At 37.8% G+C, this 27746-nt stretch overlaps 1 protein-coding gene across 3 annotated transcripts; it reads left to right on the forward strand.

The window, feature by feature from the left end:
• Nucleotides 1–1489: 1489 nt before the first annotated feature.
• On the forward strand, nt 1490–27170 carry LOC135071066 (PR domain zinc finger protein 1). 3 transcript variants are annotated; one of them, XM_063964813.1, is made up of 9 exons: nt 1490–1799; nt 18514–18593; nt 19366–19623; nt 20065–20181; nt 20451–20492; nt 21158–21306; nt 21426–21526; nt 21612–23822; nt 24025–27170. In XM_063964813.1, exons 2-9 carry the CDS (start codon nt 18585–18587, stop codon nt 24327–24329), a joined length of 3192 nt encoding a protein of 1063 aa, XP_063820883.1. In that variant the 5' UTR covers nt 1490–1799; nt 18514–18584; the 3' UTR covers nt 24330–27170. The 3 variants fall into 3 exon arrangements, with proteins under 3 accessions (XP_063820883.1, XP_063820885.1, XP_063820884.1); XM_063964814.1 differs by lacking the exon at nt 1490–1799 and adding an exon at nt 13401–13530; XM_063964815.1 differs by lacking the exon at nt 20451–20492.
• Nucleotides 27171–27746: the final 576 nt, after the last annotated feature.

The raw sequence follows: 27746 nt of genomic DNA on the forward strand, positions 1-27746 counted from the left end.
TTATTAACAAACCGTAGACAGTTTTAAATCTCTAAAAAAACAAAAGAGTAACAGTCCTCACCCCTTTCTTTTATTATCTCAGCTACTGAGCAATAAAAATCTTTCTTTTCCCGGACTCAGAAGCGGGTCGAAGCTGGAATAATGACTCGATGCGGGTCTAAAAGAAAAATTAGCATACTCATTGTATTTTAGTGTCCGTCGATTTTGTCCGCTCCTTACTCTCATTGAAATTATTGAGGCACTGATTTATGATGAAGAAAGTAGCACCATTAATAGGACCACCTACTGGATAACTTTTTTCAAAACATGCATTGTAATGATGCTGCAAGGCTTTTTCTAATGTCGAAAATGAAATAAATATTTTATATTTTTGATAAAATGTTGAACATATTCTTAAAATACTATTTTGTGTCTGACATATTTTACTTCAAGCTGAATTATTTGGGCAACTTTCATCCTCAATCGCACGTACTTAAATCAAGAGAAATGCAATAGTTTCCTTTGTCGTCATGTTTTTGTCCCTGCAATGTGTGTTCGGGTGGATGGGGACCGTTAGATTTTTTACATTTCGCCCTTATAATGCGCACCCTTTCAGAAAAAAGCCAGCCTTAGCAGGTAGAGCGAATCTCCCGATCGAATGCCGCGATATGTGTTTTTATTATTATAAAGACCCAAATCACTGTACCTAGGGGTTTAACTGTAAAAGCCTTTTTTTTCGTATCCTCGGCGTTATTGTAACAAATGTGATTTCGTAAGAGATTGTGCTTCGAACAGCAGAGAGCCTGCATGAACCTTATTATCGGAATGACATCAGCCTGAGCGATCGCGTGCCAACTCATCTGTCAGGATAATGTTGTTTGGTTTTCCACGTGATGCTACGTTATGTAACATTGGAAAATTAGTTAATCCCAAAAAAACATGAAAACTAAAAATACGATTCACAGAATGTTTGTGTAGTTTACACAAATTCTTAAAATAGGATAATTCTACAACCTACCTAAGACATGTAAAGTTTATAAATTAGGAAACTATGTAGAATACTCTGTTGTTTGTATAAAAAGTGACAACTTTATTAAATCGATGAAAAATATAAAGTTTTTATCACAACAGTAGACACCTACTCGTATATAATTAGTCAAGAACAAGAAAACGTTTTTTATAATATATCATGTAAAGTTGGGGCTACTCAAATATTCGCAATGAATGCCATAAGCGCGCCACACATGACGTACGCCCACAATGTTAATATTGAATACTTTTCGCTGAATTTCCACATCAGCACCATTGTTGCACACAAACAAATACTCTCGTTCTAGATCACCATGCCGAGATAGGAATAGTAAAAATTCACCGTCAGCTTCGGCCATGGCATTGGTGGTGTGGGAGCGGGAGGCACCTCTTGCGTCCCGCTCGCGCGCAGCAGTTCATTCACCCGGCGAGTACGGAAGAGCGGTGCGCGGGCGCAGGCATCGCTCTCGGCTGCTCGCAGGAAGGACGTCTCCGACCATGAACCGAGCCACACTTTATCAGTTAACCGGAGGCGTCGGCGCGTCACGCCGTGTCGCGCTCAGCTCCACCATGACCCTTTAATACGACTGTCACTACTGCATTTATCTAGACTGAAAGCAACATAGATCTCAAGATAAGACTTATTTTACTTCACCCCTATTTTTAAGTGGCCGTATATGTGACGTGTGGATTATTTTTAAGTGATTAGAGTTAGTGACATAACGTTGACCGAGGATTTATCAAATTGGATTACTCAGGCTCTGCTGTTCTGGATTGCTTTGGTGCCAGTGGTTAGTATATTTGTTTACTTTTATAAGGTGGTGGTGTAGTTTTAAGCTGTCTTTTTTTCTTGGGCGTCTTCTTGCAAAAGACATCAACGCGCTAGGCGCGTCTGCCTGAAGCCAGAGTTAATCAATATTTGTTTCAAGCTTAACACTAACCTAACGCTAATTTAATTATATTACTTACTGATTAATTAACACTAGTTACCTATATCGTGTAAATAGTGTCTATTGTTTGTTTCTAGGTTGGAATAATATCTGATTAAGTTTATGTATATTAATTTACTGCTATATTATTGAACAATAAACATACAGATTATTTGTTTACCTAAATTCTATTCAAAAACTATTTTATATTTTTAAAGTTCAGTTTACTTTCAGAGATTTTAAAATCGTATCCAGCAAAATGTAAATTAATGTACATATTTGATTTATTCTGATAGATTTATGCAATACGTATGTTTTAAAATTATTTCACAGCTGAAATAATTGCACCACGTGTCTAATTATATCCCTGAGAGCATTGATCTATAATTAGATCAAATTTCGAATTCTTTACAAAATCAATAAACAGACGATCGAGAAACAATTAACTAAAGCAAAACGATTTATCACCTGTCAGTGACGCGTCATTATTTTATTTTGTCTATATTTGATTCATAGTCTCAAGCCTAGAATTTATTGAGAAAAAATACAAGATAGTTTATTTACTTCTAAACAATTAAGATACAAACACGAATATGGCTAAGAAGTTGGACGTTTACACACAAAACATTGTGTCGACCTTGATGAAGACCAAACCTATGCACATAAGTCGATTAGTTTCTAAGAACTACATAATAATTCTGGAGCATCCTACGTCTTTATTGTTGCCAACAAAAAATGCAGCGCACCTATCCAGTATATGATGACCCGTGCTCTCGGCATAATTATACACGGGGTGGGTCTATTTAATTTTGCTAGTTCTGTACATATATGTGAATCTGTCACGCACACACACGAGACCATTGTTATTGGGCGCAAAAACCGAACCTTGAACTTCCAGAGTTCAATTTCAAGGCAGCGCGTGATCTACCTACACGCTTACGTAACGCCTCGTCTTCCTTGCGCATGAGTGGAAAGTCTCGTTTTAGCCTTATTAGCAATGGTGTGGTGGTTCAGCAGGCCACGTCGATTTTTTACAACCCTTTCCTCGGGATAGGGAACCATTAGTTTTTGTTTCAGTTGCGCGGTGATCTGCAAAAAGTTATAGGTTGATATTTTTAATTGCTCGTTCATTTGTTTCCTAATAATGGCACTTTATTTTTTACGATGAAGTAAACTCTACAATGTTATTAAAACCTTCCTTCCTCCTAATGTCTAAGTTATGTAAAATCTGACCAGATTATGTTAAGTACTTAAAAGTATGTTTGTAGAAAAGAAATAATCCCCGGAACTAATTCTGTATTCAAGAAAAGCACTGAACTATTTCACCGTCAAACCATAACCAGAAATTTTCCGAACAGAAAACAAAACAAGACCCACAAACCAAAACAAGAAAAAACGCAACAAAAAATTATCTACCACTCCCATACTTAAATTATTTTCAAGTACTCCAAAGATGATAGAGTACATAATTTATATATAATGCTGAAATGCTGAAAAAAACAAATGAAAAAAAACTATTAATGTGCAGAGGAAATTGAGCTTAATGCGAAGCGCAAAAGATGCAAATTAGCACACGAGCTGGCGGCCGTGGTTTCGGCAATGACACTGACAACGACCGATGATATAACAACAGGCTGTCAAACCCGTGAAAACTCGGTCATTGAACCGCGGTGAGCTCGCGGCTCAGCTCGCTTTCGCTTATTCAAGTTTAACATTTACGCCACAGACCATAAAGTCGAAAGTCAATTTTACTTAATCGCAAATTAAAAACAGTTAAGATTCGGAATTGGTGACGCAAGTAAATGGCGATGATTTGTCTTACTTTTGTAATGATTTTCAGTGTGTGAAAAGCCACAAAACCACATTATGCTTTGTTTAATAGTCATAGTACTAAATGGTTGACAACATCGTACGTTGCTATTTTAAATGAAAATCTTACGTCACATGTAAGATTTAAAACAAGTCCATGACATTTTGCATTGTAGTTGCAACTCATGTCAATAGGATGCCGTCAACAGTCAGTTGTTTTGGTCACATGGGAAGAGCAATCCAAGGCAGTCCTTGATGGATAGAAAGTAAATGGTCTGTAAGCAAGCGCACGCGCATGGGAGGGAGGGGGAGTGCGTGGAACCTGTTCGGGCAACGGTACTCGCATCGTGCCCCGAGCGGCACGCACCCATTATGTAACACCCTTTTTCTTGGTCGAGTGACTCGCCTCGACCTTACCGATCGGCTCATTAGTCACCATTACCTCACCTATAAGATTCCAACCTTTTTTAAGCAAATAGAGTAGGCGTGGCGACAGAGACTGTGTATCAAACTACCGGCCAATCTCGATCTTGAGTAACCTTTCTAAGATCCTAGAACGCTATCTTAATGCCAGTCTCACCAACTACTTGGAGACCTTTTCACTCTTGTCAGCTAATCAGTATGGCTTTCGGAAAGGTACCTCAACAGAAGATGCTGTATCCAACTTTGTAGAAACTCTTGTTACACATATAGACGACAGGCAGAAGTGTTTTGGCATTTTTCTCGACCTTTCCAAGGCATTCGACACAGTCTCTGTCCCCATCCTACTCACTAAGCTCGAATGCATCGGTATCCGAGGTACTGCCCTGGACATTTTTGCCAGCTACCTTTCGAACAGAACTCAGTGTGTTAAAATTGGTGCGATTACCAGCGATGAAGAGCCAATCTGTTATGGAGTCCCGCAGGGAAGTATTCTGGGGCCTACACTATTCATTATATACATTAATGAGTTGTGTAGTATGTCAATCAACAATTGTAGCATTTTTACGTACGCTGATGACACGGCACTCCTAGTTTATGGCGATAGCTGGACATCTGCCAAAAGCACTGCTTCCAAGGCTCTGAAACTGGTCAAAAATTGGCTGACACGTAATCTTCTGACCCTTAACTTAGATAAAACCCAGGTAATACGCTATGACATTTCTAAATCTTCTAATAATGACAATCTACCAGATGGCCTCACTTTTCATACTTGTCAGAACGAGGATTACGTTGTCACCAGTCCATGTAAATGTAAGCCACTAAAATTGGTAAGTGCTGTGAGGTACTTGGGAGTCTATCTTGACGAGAGACTTGACTGGCATGTCCATATAAGCACAGTAACTACGAGAGTCCGTAGACTGATTTATATCTTCAAAAATTTACGTAATTGTGCTCCAAAGGAAACACTATTAACAATATACCATGGGTTATGTCAGTCAATAATTTCCTACTGTGTCTCAATATGGGGTGGAGCCCCAAAGACCACACTTTTAAAATTAGAGAGGGCACAGCGAGCTATTCTCAAAGTTATGATTAGGCAAAAAAGAATTTATCCCACAGATAAATTATACTCCGATTGTAATGTGCTCACAGTCAGGCAATTGGGGATTCTTGGTATGCTCCTGAGACGGCACTCATCCTTACCATTTGAACACCAAAGCTCAACGAAGAGACGGGCAGCACCGATCTGTCCTCGGGTTATTGGTCGAACTGCCTGGGCTCTACGTCAGTTCAAGGCCTTAAGTTCTAAAATTTATAACAAAGTGAATAAACGTTTAAGTATTTACCCACTTACCAGATATGAATTCAGGAGAGCAGTTAAATTATTTCTTCTTTCGTTAGACTATAATGAAACCGAATCGCTTCTTACATAGGATCAGGTTATGCAGTTGCCACCTTACCACTCAGCACAGACTTGCACACCTCACTCACTTACACACTGATAATTTCACTCACTCACTCTCACTCACTCACTCACTCTCACACACTCACTCTCACACAATAACACGTTCATTCGTTTGTACTCTAATTGTTATGTAACCCTGTTTTACTAAATTTAAGTCTTCTTTTTCTTGTTTTAAAAGTTTTGGTTTTGTTTTAAAAGACTAACCAATCGGACCAAGTCATTGTATTTAAATCTTAGTTGAGGAATCACTGGCTACTAAGATACAGGTTGTAACCTAGTTTAGTAGTCATGGGACCCCCGATTATCATGCCACTTTTTGTAACTTTTGCATAGTAATACATGCATAATGTAACTTTTGGTTCAAATAAACGTTTTTATTATTATTATTATTATTATTAAATAAATGCAGAACCCGTTTAGTGCAACGATCTTCAACTGTCATGCGAATGCAAATTGAAACGAGAGGCTTGGCAGCATGATTAACCTGGATACTTTTTTTCCTGTATGCATTACTCATGCGTCCTCGAATCTGACTGTGATTGAATTATGCTAAGTAACTGAGTAAAAGTTTTTCTGGTGTCCATAATCTTATTTTACTCGATATCTCAAAATTTCCTTACGAGACAAAATTCCTATCACTTAATTCTATCACAGTAAAAGCAGGTGCAGGTCACTGGCACCGACATCAAACAACAAGAATTCTTTGCATAACTTAGCTAACACTATTACTAGACCAAGATTAGAATTCAGATGCCATGTTGTCTTCATAACCATTTAATATTATCAAATCTGCAACCTAGATAACTATAGCTAGCTATGAAACATCAATTAGTAAGAAGACTCTACTGTAAAACTGCCCTTAGTAACATGAAAACTGAAAAACATGATGTCATTGAATTTGGCATTAAGATTCTATGATGTATTTACAAACTTATTACAGGAAGTGCAAAGTGTCATAGAAATACCAATAACAGTAGAGCTGACATAAATGTAAGTAGGCGGCCGCAGCTATGTATGCCGCTGGACTTCCTGTGGCTACGTCCTACGATTTCCACACCTAATATAATATTCGTCGAATACCGTTCACCTTTATTGTTTGATCTATCTTCATGGACAATCTACCCTATGGGGCTTTAGTTAGAGCTTAAGCTCTATCCTAGTATTGAGCTTATGTCCCAACAAGCATGAAAAATGTCTCAAAGTAATTATTCCTGAATCTTCAATGTTTCCCTGAAAACTGTTTGTTAGTCACCGACCATTTCAACGTGATAATGCAAATTGTAGGGTATTAGAAAACACGTGTGAATCTGAGTTCACGAGAAACACGCAAGCGTAGTGTAAATGCAAAACGCAAATTACCTCCATTGTTGACTTGAGCACTATAGATTGCGTTTTTTTTCATCGATTGATAGATAAAGAAATTCAGAATTATAATCAAATTATGAAGATTTGATGAAGGCTACTGACAACGCCATTCTTGTAGCGGATTTTGGGCTGACACTGTGTAGGTTTGTTGTCGACCCGACAAGAAGAAGAATCAAATTATGAAGCGAAACTAGGGCTGAACATGAAAAAGCTCGTAAAAAACGGTGTAATCCTGAAAACTACTCGCAAATTCTACCAGAGCAACGTTGCACTTTACACATCGCCGACGCCAACCTAACACGTCTATCAGACATTCCCAGGCTACGTCGACGTCCTATCACGCCCCGTGCTCTGATTTCACCCTCGTATTTTTTTTGACACGACCTAACGGTAGTCGCCCGCGGGTACCGTACGGAGGCTCGCACGTAACATTATACGTTGATAAATAATACCTGTTACTTGCCCCTGGGAACCTCACATATGCATGACGTGCCCAACTAATGGTGCGTTTCAATCATTTTAAAACTGTAACATACCAAAAGGTTTGTTAACTTATTGTTACTGCATACCATTTTAGTCATGTTTACTAAAGTAAAATGCATAGGTAAACTACAGATAGAGTACCTACACAACAATTTATAATGCGTTTACAAGTTAATATTATGCTTTATCAAGATTTGGTAAATGTGTCAGCTGAAAGGTTAAAAAAAAATCTGTTTTGTTTTGTTTGATGTAATTATGTAATTTTGACATCCTTTTTCATAAATATTTGGCGCCATTCATCGCCATAATTTATTGCCTTGAATCTTTCGAAACGTTACAAATTAATATAATTACAAAACCATAATATCATTTTGATTGCTCATAATGCCTAATCATAAGAAGAGTGATGAAGATGGCATGGTATGTCATCAAACCTTATGATCACCTAAATCCCTCTACCTAAATATACAAATAAAAAATGCAGGTGCATAAATATGTTCATAACAGCTAACGCTATAATAGAGACGGATCATAATTCTTATTCAAGCCCGGTCGCGAGTAACGGTGCCCACAAAGGCTGTTGTCCCGGCCTAGCTCTACCTGCGATTTACAAACACTTGCTCCTTCCTTTTCAATATTTTTTTGTTGCAAACCGTGGATAATCAGCTCGCTATATTGTCGTGTGGTTTTGGAATATTAAGCTCCTTACAGAACCGGTATATTTTGAGTGTCGTCTTTTGTGCAGTAGGTACTATTCCTTCTATTAAACAAAACACACATGGTTTGGATTACGAGTTTCACTTGTTTATACAGATTATCATAATTTATAATACCCGTACCAAAATACTTTCATTATTATCGAACACTCGTTTCAATATGTAATGTATTTGGTATAAAGAAGTTGTAGTGAACGGTTTGGATTTCTATGAATCAGAAGAAATGTAAAATAAATCTACGTCCCCATTTCGAAATTACATTGAACAACCTCCTGAAAGTTGTATTTTGAAGCCTAATATCTGACTGGTTGATCTTATTTATAATGTTTTAAGTAAATCGGGCATATTTACAGCGTTAGAAGCCAAAACTAACAAAGGAAAGTAAACCGGCGATGTGGTTAGCCCGATCGATGAAAGTAAAGGCCTGTGTAGACGGGGTCCCGTTAGGCGGCACTCGCCGGCCGCGGAATACTAAACGCTGACATACTACGCGGGTTTTGACCCTAGCTACATTCTAGATGGTACTTCACACCTCTATGCACTAAATTCTTACACCTACAGGTGCTAGAAAATCGTACTTAGAAAAATTAGCGAGTAAGTTTAGCCATATTAGGAAAGTACCTAAGTAGAATTCGTTGCAAGTTTTTTGATGAGATCCATCTTTGCAACACAATTTATTTAAACCATACATTATTTTTATTTCAGTGACTTGAGTAAATAAGAAGCGCTTACTACTTATTATAAAAGCTTTTTTAACACAGACTAAAAAACCTTTGACGCAATTTCTTTGTTACATTTACTGGAACTGTAAATTTACATTTGCCTTCTATTACAGTTTTAAAACCACCATTCCACAATTCCAAGAACAGGCATTGCGAAAAAAGTAATGCATCTTTTTACACAATTTACAAGGTCGCTCTATTGTCCTTAACTATTTTACTGTCCTGAGCCGTTAGCACTTTTTTGACGTAACTGCTCATTGTTTTCAATGCGCAATGTCCGTTAAAAAGTCCCAAATAGACAATTCGCTAAAAAAACCTCCGCAATTTGTGCAAATGGCATTTTAGCGCATATTCCTTGCTATTCCCAAAACTGGCCATTAAAGGCGGATGGTCTTTGTTTCGGTCCTTTTATGTTTTTTTATTGTACAATTAAGGCAACGGGCCGACAAAGAAAATTGCACATTTGCTAAAAGTGAAATTGGGGATAGTTAAAGTTTGAGCAATAACGTTGAGCTCTAGAAAATTAGAATCGCCCGATCCCGAACCATGGGGTTGTGTTGGTATAGCAGTAGGTTGGTACAGATGTAGGCGAGGACATCGACCCTACGCAAAATTCGCTGCATTGGGCTAGGTCTAGTGCATGCGTGTATGTAGCTGGCACAACACGGAAGCGCCTAGAGCGGGAACGAGATATGCGCGTGCACTCGCGGGAACGGGAAAAGGCATGAATGAGTATTGAAGCCTACCCCAAGAAGGGGGAAATCGAGTTTGCACTGCGGGCACCACCACTTACAGATATAGAGGAGACCCGCGCTTTATACTAAATAGGATCAATAGCACCCTTGCACACCAAACCATGGATTGAGCCCCGAAAATTTAGGCTGCGCAAATCCGTTGACTTTTTATCCATAGTAACTCTGAATTTACTAGTAATAGCTAGAAAGTTAATTTAGCATTAGTAGTTAATTTAGAATTAGTAAAGACTACAACGTTCTACGACTGAAAACTACACGCACTTTTTTATTTCGTTTGCAATTTTAAGACTGTTGTGCTATCGTTAAATGAAATCATAGGCTATATTTTTAAAGGACATGAGTTTTTTGTAATAACATTAAATAACACGTTTACATTGTTACATTGCAATCTGTAAGCTGTTGATATCCCTAATAAATAAATAAAATGTTTTTTCAAACTTGTACAGACTTTCTTGTCTCTAAGAATAGAATCTTGTTCTTGCTATTTTATGTATCAAAATCGTCGTGAAGTTTAATTTATAAGAGGTAGACATAATGAAATCGTATTATTTAAAAAAAATAGCTAAACGAAATGTTCTCAGTCATATTGGAACAAGAGAAACGGAAAGTGTTGCATACAAAAGTTTGTGAGAGCACCTGCAAACTTCTGACCACCGACGTTAGCACATTTGCCATCTTGCAAAACCTTCGAAAATTATCTTCGAAAGTTCCTGTAAAGCGGCGAATAAAATTTTGCGGGATGTCAACGACCCCCGATACTCTTGCAGCGAACGCATTTCCAGCCGCACACTGGCGCACCGAGCACTCGCACTCGTACACTCGTGCAGCGATTTATTCGCGCGCGGGCGAGACGAGCGAAGCCGGAGGCGGGGGCTAGCGGCCGGCCGTTCACCCCGGAAGATCCAGTGTTTTGATACCGCTCAAGCCTCCGCCGATGGAAAACTGCATTTTCTTTGATGCGCTTCGCTTTTCACGCTCTAATTGAGGGCCAATTGGATGATTTCATTTTTTAACTACTTTCTTATTGGAGACGAGCTTTGCAGTGTACTAAGCTAATAGATGTAGTGCGTTAATTAGTTCGTATTTATTGTTTGACAAAGATTTAAATGTACTTTACTAATAACTTTCAATGATGCATTTAATCAATGATTTGGACAAAATTTCTTTTTTAATAAAATTGTTATAAAATTATTTTTTTAAATATTCGAATAAAACTCCGATAAGTGGTTCTATAACTACTTAAGTCGATACCTAATGAGATAAAAATCTTAACTAAATGGTAAAAAATAATAATCCCAGTTCATTACAAACCAAATCTATAAGTAATTAGATTTTAGTTGAATCAAACGACTATAAAGTACTTACAATTTTTTTAATTACTAACTTTAATAAAAACAGAGATAAGTATAACACTTCCTCAAGTTTGTGTAATCGATAAATCGGTGAGGCACACAAAACAAAGGCAAAGGCACGTCTGGAGCGATGGGCCTGCCAGGATATTAGGGTAGGTCGCAGGTTGTCCTAGGTCGGCCCACGAGGGGGCCGTAATTGGGATTCAAAGGTTGATGCCCTTAATTGGTTTTAGTGGCTGCACTGTGCACAGTGCACACACTCAAAATCAAAGCTTTGAGAAAAAAATTGGATGGGCAATTTAAAAATAAACCATAAGTATCAAATTAAACTATTTATCGTAGCTCGTAACTATAACTTGTACAATTTTATTATATTTTTAATACTTAGTAGGTAAGATCAATTACACTATAAAGTTTCATTAAATTACTATTAATGAATGATTACGGTAGAATTGTCAATTGCTAAAATACAGTAGGATTACAATCTACATCCATTTTATTTTATTTCAATTTTATCAATATCAGCTTCTTTATTACTCATGCAAAAATCGCATAAAAAGATGAAAATTTTGCAATAAAGTAACTACGTGTTTAATTCAACGTGAAGAAAATTCATTCAGTCAGTTCTCATCCACAGGATATTAGGGTAGGTCGCAGGACGAGCGACGCCAGACGTTATCCTAGGTCGCGCCGAAGGGACGCCCTAATCGGGTTCAGATGGATGCACTTGCTCCGGTGACAAAGAAAGGGGGGCGAATATATTGCCCAGACTTTGCTCACTTACTACGTTTTTTAACGCGTTAGTTGAAGAGTTAGGGCAGTGCACTTCTCTAATAGCACGTACTTTTGAAAAATACTAATTATTAGACTATAAATACACAGAAAAATAAGTTTTGAATTTTAGAATAATTTTACTCAAAGAGTCCTGTAACTTTAGCATTTCAACTGCAAAAATGTGAGTTAAGTACACTCTTCTAACCGTTTGTGAATTATCACAAACCCAAACGGGAATCTCTGTTCTGTTCTCTATGATCTCAAACACGGAAGACACAACAAATACCATGGCGACAAATCCCATGTAACCGCATAAAGCATGCAGAGATTGCACAGTTTAGAACAGGATGCATTAAACAAATCTATTCAATATTAAAACAAAGTGCATGGCGACGGCGGGCCCGGCGGGCGACGGGCCTTTATTCAGAGCTCGAGCAGTTTGCAGCTGTTAACAGATTACAGGCTGTAAATAGTGAAATCAATATTGGATAATGGTAGGTGGCAGGGTGCGGCGAGGCGGCGATGGTGTGGGTGCGACGCCCGTACCAATGCTCCTATCGTTTCGAAAAAATATCTCATCCCACCGTTTGCTCGCTCAGTGCATCCACGAGATCACAAATACGGAGTGGTTGGTTTCGAGTATTGCTAGTAAGGGTGCATGCAGGCTGTGTCGACGACCCGCGAGAGTGAAAGCGTGTTCCGGGGAGGCGCGCGACCGCCGCCCGCCCTGCCATGGCTTTCGCTGCCGTTCTCACGCCACTCGCTCGCACGTTGTTTTGAACTTTTTTAATTAGCTCTTCTTATGGCACGTCACGGGACTATGCTGAATGGTTAATTACCTTTATATTTCCTACATGACTTATACGATTGACTGATGACTTTTTCTAGTTCAAAGATACATCATTTTCTCGTTAATTAGGAGTTGACTGTAGTAAATTATTTTCAGGTAAAACATTTTCATCTCCTCTGAAGCATTTGTTTCCCTTCATTAATTGAAGAAACTGATTAGGAAAATTGTATGGGAAATACGGAAAGTTGCATTTCCCGCGGCTGCGGGCGAGATGATCGTCAATAGTGCGAGCGTGGATCGGGAGCACGGTCACGGCGCGCGCCGCCACTACGGAAGTAATGAACTTGAATGCAGCCCGCGGTCGCACTGCGCCGTCCCGCTCTCGTCTAATAGGCGAGCGGTAGGCGCGAACGTGACGTACTCACTGCATTTGCTGTCAAATTCGTCCGCATTCTCCGTCACAGGTCGCTTTCGTCGTCGATGCGTTTATCGGAACGAGACGCGAATATGTGTGTCGATTGCATTCTCGGCGTCGTAAAAGTGCATCTGGGTCGGTGGGCTCAGCGACGGCTCAGCGACGTCGGGTTAGTGCGACGCGGGTGGACGTGGGGCAGGTCGTCGGCTCTTGCATAATGTGCGCCGCGCTCCGCCGGCTCGCACGGCGCGTGGCTGGCTGCGAGCGGGAGCGTGGGCGCTGACGCGGCCGAGCCAAGTCGAGCTAGCCGCAGCTGCGCCGGCCGCGCCGCCATGACACGGCGGCGCCGACTGCGGCCTCTCGTCCCGCTGCTTGCGCTCCGCATACTCCTGGAGTACCTCAAGTCGCTCGACGTCGCCTCGTAGGCCGATGCGAGCTAGAGACGATACATTTGTTTATGCACGTTCGCTAAACGCGTCTAGGATTAGTTTTGAACACTGGAGATGCCTTGAAATACGAAATTTGTAAGTATTTAATGTTAAGCGTTGTGTGTTACCTATTTCCGTAATCATCTAATCCGAATTTTAATTTATGAAATATTTTCAGTGTCATTTAATTCAGATTTTCATTTGAAATTCAGTTCGTTCTTCTAGGTTTTCTTTAAATTAAACCTAAATTATAGTAAATTCATTACCATCCCAAAGTAACCGTATGCACTTCCGTGTCTTATGCAGTTTACATTTTTACGCCAAATCCCGCATTTATTGTTCATTAAATTAAACTCAAGTGGTGTTATGAAGTGATGAGATGGTATCAAAGCAATCAATTCCGCGTTTGCAATAATATGTAACGTCGTTATCTAGCCGATACCGGCGTCTATTTGCAGTGGAAAGATCTACGTATTACATTATTATTAGACCGCAAGGTTAGCGTTCCCGATGCACTCTCGTGGGCTATTCAATACACGGATGCATAATCCTGCTAATCCAAAATGACATTCCCAACAACCAACCTTGCATAGATTTTGCATGTTTAATACATATAAATAATTTTATCAGTGTTCTAGGAGCATGTAGACACATTTCTGTGCCTCTATTTATCATAATTACTGTATTTATTTCTCTTCTATATTTAACCAAGTATACAAGTTCTACGTTACACAAAGATCTCGTTATTCCTTACTCAAGGATGCAAAAAATGCATATTATAATTTTGCACATGATTGCTTAATCTATCTAAGTGCGCAAAAATCTCATTTAAAAACAGGAAAACATTCCTGTTTAATCAAATAATCAGGCAAACTTTTTAAATTTAATTTAGATATTCCTTTATATCTATTTTTATGGTAAAATAAAATAATAACGAACCGAAATAAGTATTTCAACTTAAATTACTTACAGTAATGAAAAGAGGTAGCTTCATTTTTAATTGTTATGTAAGCTCCCTTTAATTCCTATTAATAGGAGTCGGAGTGGTCGCCATGGCCGAAATCGGTCGGATGGATCATCATCATCATCATCATCAGGAGGAAAGGGCCTTTTTTACATGGCAATTTTTACAGTGGTACAAAAGTGCATCCTGATTTCAGAATTAAATACAAATCCATAAGAGTTTACAGGTTATACCTAAATTATAAAATGTTTTTAAATTATACATTTCAATTTAATTTCAATCATTTATATGTTATTACTTTATTTTTTATGTATTTCCTTTTTTAAACCTAATAGATTGTTTTGTAAAACAGAACAATATAAAATAATGTCGATGTGAATCATAAATTAATAAATGGTTTCAATTATGTGTAGAGATAATAAACTTATCATGTTTTGTCTAAATGTATAGATTTATTATTATGTAACATGCTCATGTTACAAAGTAAACTTAAATAAACAAGCAAAGCAATAATTTGAGACTGTTTTCACTTTATATTGAATTCTGCCTATAATTAATATCGCTGACTCACGAATTTGAATGCGCATAAAAAAATTACGTGTCGGATGCATGCATAATGTTGTCAATATAATAAATGTGCATAATGCAAGTATGAGTGCGCGCGATACGTCGCGGGGCAAGTTCAAGAGCGGCGCGCGCGCCAAGGTTGCTTCCTCATGCGCCCGCGCGCGCGACGATGCGCTACAAACGCGCGGTTTTGCAACGCTGAACTCTCAGACTAGATTCCTTTGGTAAGCGACATTCATCTATTTTGCAAATCAGCTAATTAAAATTTCAAACATTCTATTTCTAATTTTAAATATCCGTAATTATAATTAATTTTAAATTAATGATTATATTATCTGACGGATACATTGGATAATAATAAAAGAATTTTTCAATTTAGTAGAAAACAGCCACTGTTTTACACTTAATTCTTTATTTGCTTTACCAATTAATATTTAATTATTTAAGTTTTTTATGTTATCCAAACTAAACCAAATGTTAATGTAGCATCCGTAATTACATTTTCTGAATGTAACGTTAATTATGACATGTGATCTTAACGTTGAATTTTCTTGTTTGTGCTGCATAGTTCCATATTCATTTAACAATCTGATGATGATTATTAGATGCGAAGTGAGATAGCAAAAAGGATTAGCGATAAAAAGCGTCATTAAAAATCTCTTCCTGATGCGCACGCGGCGTAGCGCAGCGGTGCGCTACCGAGCCGACTGTACGCGGTAACTACTTAATTATACACCTGCTGGCTAGATCGACAGAGATCGTTAACCTGCTCAGTTCACTATTACAAACATTTATTACCCTTTCGCAAAGAAACTTGTAACCAAAACCCTTTACTTTAGAGATTAATTACAGAAAAATGCGTCAACAAATATTTTATGAAAATAATGCAAGATTTGCAAATCTAATTTAATTAACTATATGTATTATGTGAATATCCTATTATTAACCTTACAAATGTGAAATATTTTTGTCATTCTACAAATTGTGTTTACAGTCATAGTTTTATTTACAAAAGTATAATCAACTTGACTGAAATCCTGTAAAAGTTTCCACACATTTTCAGATAAGATTAACTGCTCATAGAGATTCCATTTCTATTAATTGCCCGCCCGATAAGTAAGAGCCGGAAAGGGCAAGCGTCCGCGGTCACAAGTCGCGTGTACCGAGTGACATTGCGCGGGCGCATTGCGCAACTGCAGTCACGTGCAGCCCCCTCCCCCCTCTCGCCGGCAACCCCCCTTCGCCCATAAACAAACCCTTACGCAATCGACAACACATGCGACATTTTTAGATTTACCACCAAGAAAGTTGCCCGGTTACTAATGCAGTGCAAGTGCAACGTATTCCACTTTTGATTTCTTATAGACTAAATACAATAATCATTATTTCTGACGATCTCTACATTTCATATACAGAATAGAATGACAATACATTGTGAAATGCGAACTGAGATGACTATTATCCCGAATTTCCGAATTTGAGCATCATTATTATTTTTCCCGGAAATTAGATTACAAACATTTTTTATGTATTTTTTTACGTCGTAGTAACTTTTACAGTGCTTAGTTTATTGTAGGCTGTGTTTGAAAACACTATGAAAATTAGTGAAAAATCTACTTTTGTGAAAAATCTTCAGCAGAAATCACTGCGTAACTCTCTTCTATTTACCCAAATTCGAATACATTTATTTTGAGGCAACTCATAATTAATCTGTCATATAAAATTTATGTATTTGTATATTTAATAAATAATAATTATAAATAACGATCCCGTGCTGAGACCCGGTAAATTTCATCTTCGGCTGCTTGCCAAGGCCATACTTGGATATAGGAATGTGAATTCACGAGATTAGCATCACGGTATTTATTATTAGACCAATGATTTTGATTTCACTTAGAGAAAACACGTCATTGTCTGACATTAATTCTGGCATTCATTTCATATGAATGTTTTCTTCCACAGGAACAAAGGAAAACGTTCACTTTTTGTATGATTTAAACCATAATAATATGTATCCGAAACTTTTCCAGTACAGGAAGTGTTAAATGTTATGTATTATGATATTAATTAAATTATTTATTACTAATTAATACGTTATGGCAGTGTAAGCGTTGTTGATTACAGCAATAAAATACACGCCATATTTATTCGTCAATAAATAAACTAGCATAAACAATAAACATATTATGTAACAGAACACAATGTACCTACCTACTTACACAGTGATCTTCCTAGTTGATGTACTTTTGGTAAAGGCATTAGAACATTGTTATTATTGTTACATACAATATACGTAGAGATAAAGGGAGTCTAGGTTTTATCCTTTGACCACTTATTATCTTTTACAACTGGCTATCATTATACATTAATTTGTCGTCATTTTAATTTAAGTAATGAAGTTTATATTTTACGAGCGAAACAATTATACTATCGAACATACTACAGCTACTGAAATATTTATGATAAAATTAAATACAAACCGAACATGGGTGTGATTTCAAAACCATACGTAAAGCTATTACAAATGCAGTGCATAATGTTTACAATACAGCGCTCGGGCGGCGCTTGCGCAAGCATTTGAATGTCAAATGGACCCGGTTTGGATAACAAATTTTTCATTCCCATCGAAAGAAGTCGACGGCCCCAGCTCGCGCCTTCCGCAATTATGCAACGAAGTGTTGAACTTTACCATTGCGCAACACCAATATCTTTAACAGTACCTTCGCAGTACCGCGGGGGAAGCTAACTGCTCTTACGCCTACACAGGCTTAGGTGTACTGAACGCAATTACCTATTCCCACGTACTTTTTCACGGATGTGGGCTTAGAAAATTAGTTACATTAAGCAAATTAGGAGTTGCTAGGATTTTACGGAGGTTGGATTCATTTAGGAATATAATTTCATTCATTTGATTTTCATTGACTATGTATGCAAGACCTAACATTGACATTGGTAGTAGAGGCCTGCCTGTCTACAAACATGATTATTTATTCTTCTAAGACCAAGCCTTTTTCTAGCAGCTAGAGTTGTTTGTTTACCATCCACTAAGAATTGTACAAAATCAGTGACGAACTCCTGTTTCCGTGATTTCGTACGCTCGGTGCCAAATTGGCAAATACTCAATGCGGCATCAACAAAAATGGTGATAATTTTTGATTTAGAACTTTACAACTTTACTCCTAGGAATTTATTTCTTTTAGAATTTAGTGTTGTTTATTTCAATAAGTAAATGTAAGAGATGTTTGACTTTCTCATACTCTTCCAATTTCTGTATTGAGCTGGATATAGAGTAATAAAAGATAAAACATATTTTATTACTGTTAGCTATTGCAATGATTAAATATTAGGATATTATATACATGTGAGCGAGAATGAGAATAAAGTATTAGTTAAACTTTAATTTGGACTGAAAATAATTTCATCGAACAATCTTCAGTGTTGTATTTTCTTTTTAAGTTTCATATAAAAGTACAGACTTTTTCACTTTAAAATCAACATTTATACATCACAATATAATGTAAACTAATGGTAAATTTTAATTGTTTCAGGTACAAGTTACAATAAAGGATATAGTAGAATTATGAAAAATTGATCTGAAAACTGAAAAAATATCGTCAAAATGAGACTGGTAAGTAATATAATTAGATTTTTATTACTATTGGAAGAACTAATCAATTTCATATTGTTTTAATTTAAATTAATTGTAAAAATCTATCGCAAAACTAAGTTTATTTTTAATTACCATAGTCATTAATGAAACTGGTCAGCTATACACACTAGTTATCAAGAAAGATCTTTCAACACTGAATTCCGGAAAAGCCGATAAAATTAAATAAATGTACCCTAGTCCCGGTTTAAAACGAGGTGCTAAAAAATTTAAGGGATCAATCGAATTTGTGGGAAATATAAATAGCCAAAGAGGAAGTCAGTGCGCAGTTGAAAGTGCGCACTCATCACAAAACTGGGTCAGTAGTCGCACCGCCCCTTTATCGAGCGCCGCCGAACGCCGCCACTTAGCGAGACTAAACTCTTTCCCAAACCGCTTAGCCCTCAAAATGGCGCGGCGCAGACACAATGCATGCGGGTGTAAAGGGGAAATGCATTCCGTCGCGACGTTGTTTGCATATTTTTCAAGAAAACCACCTACTGGTGGCTTTTGCTATTTTAACTGAAGGTTTTCGTAGATTGTAGAAAACTTCTTAAAATAAACAAGAAGAAACTTTTTTGCTAATTATATGTTAATTAACGCAATTGTTTTGTAAAAACAAATGCAAACGGTACACGAAATTGTTTATAACATGCACGTAACGTATAGGTTTTTTTTTTGTTTTATTTTTAGCCTATTTTATTTTTACTACGCAATTTATCGAGTAATAAATGGATTGCTTTCCACCAAACAGTCAACAAGCGAAGAAGTCCCGAGCACGACGGTGGTCGGGCGTACCAACAGCCCCGGCAACGCGGGCGCGGCCACCGCGGTGCCCGGCGCGGGCGCATATGACGTCACGCGCATGCGCGAGGAGGAGTTCGAGAGGCTCACCGTGTACATCGTGCCCGATGTGCCTTGCGAGCGAGGCACCGTCAACAGGGCCGAGAGGACCCTGCCCAGAAGTTTGGCGTTAAGACCGTCTGCAGTATTATCGACTCCTAACACACCGGTAAGGAACGAACGACTAAGTGTAGAAAACCACATCATATCATTTCATGACCCTGAAATATTCCATCTAATTGGTACCCGCTCTTTTAAAAAATATATATCGGAGCAAAATTGAGCCTTACTTAAAATACGGCGTAGTGACTACGAAAATGCTACGATGCTACATCGTAGCTTCAGAAAGTTCAATGTTATAAAGAATGATTACCGTGTCTTAATAAATTTTAGTTCACCTTTATTTATATCGTTTACAATAAATTGTAAACAAGAAATAGGATACATAATACTTTATCTGATTAAACAGCTTATCTTTTCTTCAATTATTTATCTATGCAATTCAACTTGCCTATCTATTCACAGTCAGTGTAAACAAAAGATGCATAAAACAATCATTTCGCGCCCTACTATTTAATTAAATCCTAAGTAGAATTTATTTTTTTTACAGACGGAAGGTGTGTGGAGCATCGGAGTGATCCCCCGCGGTACCCGCTTTGGGCCTTTTGAAGGCACGCGGACACCCAACAAACCCAATGACAAAGTTTCGTGGAGATACTACTGGAGGGTGAGTTAATATAGCTTTTGTAGTAAAAAATTGTACATACTTTTACACCTTGACTAAAAAGGAAACACTTTCACTTCGCTTTTTGCATTAGGCCCATACTCCCACTATCATACTTTGGTTGAGGCTTGTAAATATCATCAACTCGTTACGTTTAGCAGCCCCCATAGCGACCTAACTAACATACCGCGTATGCTGAACATACCCATACGCAAGCTATGTTACGCACTATACTTTTCTTAACTAACCGATTCCTCTCTATTTTGGGCCAGGTACAGGAAACTGTGAGACATCACACATACGGAAATATTAAGGTGAGATTGGGTTTTCATTACGTAATGGTGGTGGCATATTGAAATTAGTCGCTTTGTTTTAACTTTGCGCATATTTGAAAATTGATTACATACGTAGTGTTCATAACATGTCTGCTAGAATTTCATGCACATTTTACCATTAGGCATTTGCCTTACAAACACAGAGCCATTGATAATTAACATACTAGATTAAAACCATGGTATAAATCTCGTAAGTTAAAATACTATCCCTTTTATTTCACTACCGTATAGTTCAAAGCTTCAGCAACATAATAAAGTGAACTCGAATCAATTACTTGAAGCCATACGTGTTACTGAGCTAGACATCACAATTAACCTACCACTCCTAGTCCTTCGTTATCTTCCTGCTTGTTTAACTAGTGGCGACATTGCATCTCGACCTTGACTCCCGGCAGCTATCAGCTGCACGCGCATTGTAAATATCCTGCACGTGCCACGTGAGCGGCGACATGTGTGCACTCCACAATGATATAACTACGATAATTACTTTAATACCAGCAATGGTGGCAAAACAAACATAATAACACAAAATACATTCTGTTTTACATACAATTTAACTGGCTAAACGAATCAATACGAATGTTATTTTAAGATTCGACCTTAAAACTAGGCCGTCCCTAAATTAGGCCTATTGATCGTTGCAGATATTCAAAGACAGCGACTATTATTACCTGGATGGGTCGGACACGAGCGTCGCGAACTGGATGCGATACGTGGCCTCAGCGTATTCGCTCTCCGTGATGAACCTCGTCGCCTGCCAGCACCAGGAACACATTTACTTCTACACGATAAGGTATTACAATTTTCACTTTTTTTTTTCAGATTAGTTATCGTCACACTGTTTCACTGTAGCACCACATAATTACAATTCACTTCACAATTTCACTTACTAATTGCACATTATTTTCACAGAGATATCATGCCCAACGAAGAGCTAATGGTGTGGTACTGCAAGGATTTTGCAACAAGGCTCGGTTATGACATCGATCCTGAACGAGCCACTTATTCTATCTGTAAGTATTCACATGTTACATTATCTTTAGCAATTATTTCCGTTTTTTTATTCAGATACTATAACATTTTGATTATTTGTTTAAGGCAAAGAAGAAACTATCAAAAAAGCTTATGGCTTGCCACCAGCACCCGTTCACCCTGAAATCGCATTCAACCACATGAAATATGTTCTGGGCTTAACAAATGCCAAGGAGTTATTAGAAGCTGAAATTCCTAGTCGCCGAAGAAAACGAGAAGCGACTGACAAACCTTTTATTGATAATTCTAATTTAATTTCCCGTGAAGAACCACGAAGCAAAAATGAGAGAACAATTGTTCGAACTGATATTTCTTCTAACAAACCAGAAAGCCCCATTATTCCTGAACAAACACCGCTATCGCCAAATGGATTAATGCAACCACCATCACCTGTGAAAATGCACAGACATTCCGAAAATCCAACTCTGATTATTCAACACAAAGAAAGCACATCACATGTTGTTATACATCAAATGGAGAATCCCAGAGCATACAGCAATAGGTCACCGGCTCAAAACCAACATCTTAGAGATATGCGCGGACCATCTCCTATGGCGCAAAATCATCATCATCAAGATAAATTGGGAAGCAAATCTCCAAGCCTAACCCACTGTGGGCCGCCTCATTATGAACCGCAACTAACACCCAATGATGGTTCGGTGCGATCAGACGAGGGGTACCATAGCAATGGCTACCATGATGAATTCACACCTCCCGAAGATTCAAGCGACTCTGATGTTGAAAATTATGTCTTGGATTGTTCGAACAAAACAAATGAACCTAAAGAAACCGTTATTGTTCAAAAGATGGACCAAGAAATGCATCGCAACGAATATAGGAAAGTTAAAATTAAAATGCCTAGAGCGTATCAGTATCAAAACCTCAAAGACATGGATTGTGAAAGTGAAAAAGAATTAATGATAGCCGAAGAAGTTGCCAATACAACGCCACAAAATCTGTCACCTCCACGGCGAGACCCCGCTACATCAACGGTGATAGTACTTGAACCGTCTCAAAATACTATAATACCAGTCAATAAACCATACTACGAAGACGGCACTTTATCACCTTCTCCGCAACCGGCTTTCATGAGATACTCACCCCCCGATACGCGGATTTTGGAAACGATTCTTACTGGCAATCGTATCGACACAAATAATAACGATCCTAGCAGAAGGCAACCAAATGCTACACCCCCACCATCTTCGCCTACCGAAATGGCATATTCATACAAGAAAAGTCAAAGATATGGCAACGCATGTAGCCCGGATTCAAGTTCAAACCTAACTCCATTACCGTCTCTGCTGCCACTACCTCAACAGCTACCCGCGCCGGCCGCGGCCTCAGTGTACTCATCGTCTCCTCCGCACTCCATACCACATACTACAGAAATAAGAGAGATTAGAGAAATTAGGGAAATTCGGGAAACCCGCTATGAAAGCCACTACCCAAATTATTATAATCTTTACTCACCGCCAAATTCAACTATCATCACACAACTAGGATCTCCACCGAATACATACTCACCTACAGTAACTTCTTCGCATCAATATGAAAGATCTCAAAACGCTCAAAATAATCATCACTATCCATCATCAACGAGCGTTATAACGCTGAAAAATTGTTCACAATTGAGTTTGATACAAAATTCAAACATGAATAGTCAAATAATACCTCCACACGGTAGTATGAGCCCGGATGGCTCGTGTGGATTAATGGTGGCGCCAATCAGCCCGAACTCACAAGCTTCGCGGGGGTACAGAAGTTTACCGTACCCACTAAAGAAGAAAGATGGAAAAATGCATTACGAATGCAATGTTTGCTGCAAAACTTTCGGGCAGCTTTCTAATCTTAAAGTTCACCTGAGAACACATTCAGGTGAGCGACCATTTAAGTGCAACGTGTGCAACAAATCGTTCACTCAGCTCGCACATCTACAAAAACACCACCTAGTACACACCGGCGAGAAACCACACCAATGTGATATTTGCAAGAAAAGATTTTCATCAACATCGAATCTAAAGACTCACCTACGCTTACATTCAGGACAAAAGCCTTATGCGTGCGACTTGTGTATGCAGAAATTCACTCAGTTTGTACACTTGAAACTTCACAAGAGACTGCATACGAACGACAGGCCGTACGTCTGTCAAGGCTGTGACAAAAAGTACATCAGCGCATCTGGACTACGCACACACTGGAAGACCACTAGCTGCAAGCCTAACAACATTGAGGAAGTCCTGGCGATCACTAATGCTGCCAACACCGAATGCATAGGTATGTTACTTTTAATTTGCATAAAAGTAAAAGTTTTTTTTTCTCTATATATTTTAACACTTTTATTACGTAGACGATTATACGCGAGCGTAGTCGCGAGAGTAACTGCAGCGCGCTGCACTTTCTCCTCGTAGGTGAACCGCAACTTTCACTTGCGCTCTCGCTGAACGCGGCCGATTTCAATTTCGCGTGCACTTTGCAGGTACCGTCGACAAAGACTGCCACGACAGAGAGGGGCACGAGGCATACGAGGTGCACTCTCCATCGCAGGGAGGGCTGGTGGGCAACGGTGGGGCGCGAGTGATGTCGCACAGCGAGGCTCTGCTGGGAGGGCACGCGCACACCACCACGCCTCACCTGGTCACGGCGCAGCTGTCGCCGCAGTACCGCGCGCTGCCGCCGCCGCCGCCGCCCGACCACGACCCGCCGCAGCACTACGCCGCCGCCGGCGAGCCGCGGCCCAGCGTCATCGAGTCCAGCCAGCCCCTCATCATCGAGTGTACCTGAGACCCACCTCCCGGGCCGTGCCAGGCAACCGTCGGACGCGAGTTTCCCCGCCGCACAATGTGATTCCAGTTTTGTGATCAAACGAAAGTATTTGTGTAAGGACGATCGATGACGAGCTGACAAGCTCGTTGTGTCGAGTGGCTATGAGATTACGATACGAACTTTACGTTGTACATTTGTAAAATATAGGTTTATAATAAGTGCGATGCGACGTTAATAAGTACTAAGTACTTACGTAGTTTTAGACCCTTACGGGTGATGTATTATATTATTTTAAGCATTTGCATAGTTTTATATAAGAAATCAGCAGCCCTTGTTTATATAATGCTCAATTTTATACATTAAAGTAGAATTCTATTGTAAATAGGATTTTTGTGACATCGAGTTTATTTAATTTAAAAATCTATGCAATGTAAATAAATATACCGATTACACATACGACGTGCAAGCAAGCATTTTGTAACATAATTAAATCTTTTATGTAATTGAAAATTATAATAGACTTTTTCTATTTATATTCTGAGGATATACTTTGTAAACATCCACAAGCACAACCATTTTTCAAATTTCACCAAAGAACGGCTAACCCATGCCATTTACAAAGTTTTCTTCACCGTCATCAATAATTTCTTTAACCTATTTGTCTCTAATCAACCCAAGTTATGTTACATTACATACAAAAACATCAAACAATTAGTGCTAAGTGCCAAATGAGCACGTTAATATATTTTAAGTTATCCTAAAAAGTTTGAATAGTATTTTAAATCATTGTTCCTAACGAATAATTCGGAGAGTAAGCGCATATGTGCGTCAAGTTAATTCTAATGATATTTAGATTTAAATCCACGGATTGTGTACATTATCCCTACGCTAGAACAAATGGTGCTTCACATCGTAGATTAGTAGTCGCAGCGTCCAGCCTTCTGCGGACAGACGGACTATTTACTACATGTAATATTAATTACACCGAGTCTACTAGTTACTATTTTATATTCCAAATTTCAATTAATTATGATTCTCCTATTTGAAAAGGCTGAGATAAATATAATGTAATGTTTGGCGAATATATGCGTAAGCGATGGTTTGCATGATGTGTAAGCGTCGAGCGCCGCGGAAATTATTGGACTAATAAGATTCAGCTTATACGTGATGTAAAACCAAACGATAGCTTTTTGTATATTTCTATTGTTCGTACGATTAAGGTTTTTTACATGCAACCCCTTGTAGATTTATTACCTGTATATTTTATACCTACGATTTACAAAGCCAATTTTGTATTAAAATGTTAGGAGGATTTATTCAGATTATTTCTATTGTTTTGATACGCACAAATTATGTGCTAATTTTGGTATCAAGTAGGAAGAGAGTTGAATCTTTGAATAATATTTTTCGTTAAATTGATGAGCAATTTAGTCAAATTAATAAAGTTGCAATCAAAGACAACTTGAGTATTTCCTCGTGGCTATTGTACCTTATTACGTACCTTAAATGTTTTCGTTGTCATAATCTTAATAAATGTCTTTGGTATTTGATAGAATTTATATATTTGTAAAGGTAATGTACAGGGTTCAAAGGGTGTCTGCTGAAAAGAGCTGGTCACATGATCGATCAGCTAAAATATATGGATAATTCTGTTAACAACTAATGGTGTTCTTAAATTTTCAGTAAATCTGACTTTCCCGTCAATAATTCTGATTTAGTCTTAATTAAATCAGAATTCAAAAACTTGGTGAATTGGTCAGGTTTAATAATTTAAAGCAAAATTAGTTTCTTAATCTGTTTAGTATATTCTATCATTTACACTTTCAAGTAGGTACTTTATACTTACAAAATCAAAATACTTGTTTGCTACTGTAATCATTATAAATACAGAATTTGTAATAATATTTCTATTACATTATTATATCATGTACTTCCAAACATCAATATCAATATACCTAGGTATTGTTAAACTGGTAACTGTTTAAACCAAACTTCCTTATAAGTTTAGTGAATTGATAGAAATATCGTAAATTATTATCAATCGTAAGAACTTCTCGCCATTCCTTATATTATTCATAGCTATATTTTTTTGTAATATGTACTTTGCGAGGTATCTGTGTGGTAAGTCCGCTGCACGCTTAGTCAATCTATATCTACCTACCTATAGTTGTTGTAATTCACGAAGGCGAGTGAGCTTTACTTGTGTGGTGGCTCACTACTGTTGGCTTTTCAAAAGTTTTGATAGACATTACACTATCGTTATGTGTTACACGTACACACTCGCCTTCGTGAGTTGCAAGAACTATACTTACTTACTGGTATACTTGTCAGCAGACTTATAAAATCAGTTCCCGCGCGCACAACTTTAAAATAAAAACACAATGTTAATATTTAAATTAAATATTTGTAAAGATATTTCACTCAATATGTAATTTCGGTCTGCTGACATTGGATTAATTTGATTAATATGTTACCTTTTTATTTATTTTCTCTGTAAATAAACCAATGATGGGTTAATCTTTAATCGGTATTTTCTTAAATTGTAATAAATCAGTCATAATACCATCATAACTATATAAAAGTCTTGTATAAAATTAATAACATCTAAGGAAGATAGATCATACATAATATAAGTACAATACCTAACTACAGTACAGCAAAGTAAGCAATATAATAAAAATGTATGTATCACGATAACTTCAGCTACAGTATTTATAATGTAAAGGACTCGCCTACACCTTGTAATGAGCAATGTAAATTTAATGCGCCAGAAACTTACCTACTGTAAGGCCTGTAATTTTGTACACCTTGATCAATGATTGTTTCAAAACACCAAATCCATTAAAAGGAGTAAAAATATATCGTGGTTTCATTATATTCAACATCTTTACCTAGTATAGCTTATATTTAAAGTTGGAAGCAGGGAAGCGAAAGTCTGGTCACTCGTTACAAAATGTTATTCTTCGCAAAGCAACCTCACATAATTCTGAAATCCATGACAGCGTATTTTTTTTTTTTTAAATACTTTCAATTCCCGCTAGGTACTTATAATTGACAAAACAAACACTCTGTTTAAATTGTCTGCTTTGGTTTTGGTTTGACTAAATGTGTAATGAAAATGTGACATTATTATAAAATTTATGTCACCTGAAAGAAATCATTTAAAACCTTTAAAGGTACAAACAGTAGACAGTAGAGAAAAAAAGAGATAATATTTACACTTAAAAAACATAACCCTACTTTGACAGAAAAGCGTTGGCAAAGTGAGTAGGTAAGGGTTATGGTTGATGAATATTTCGCAATTTCGATAAATATTATATAAACTGACATCAAACCTCAGTTATTAAATACATCGCCATGGAAGGTAACCAGTTCCGACCTGTATAGTCTAGACTAGACTAGAAACGTTCCTACTCAGTGACTGTAAACTTTCTA

Source organism: Ostrinia nubilalis, chromosome 4 (genome assembly GCF_963855985.1).
Source record: "Ostrinia nubilalis chromosome 4, ilOstNubi1.1, whole genome shotgun sequence".
Classification (NCBI taxonomy): Eukaryota; Metazoa; Arthropoda; class Insecta; order Lepidoptera; family Crambidae; genus Ostrinia; species Ostrinia nubilalis.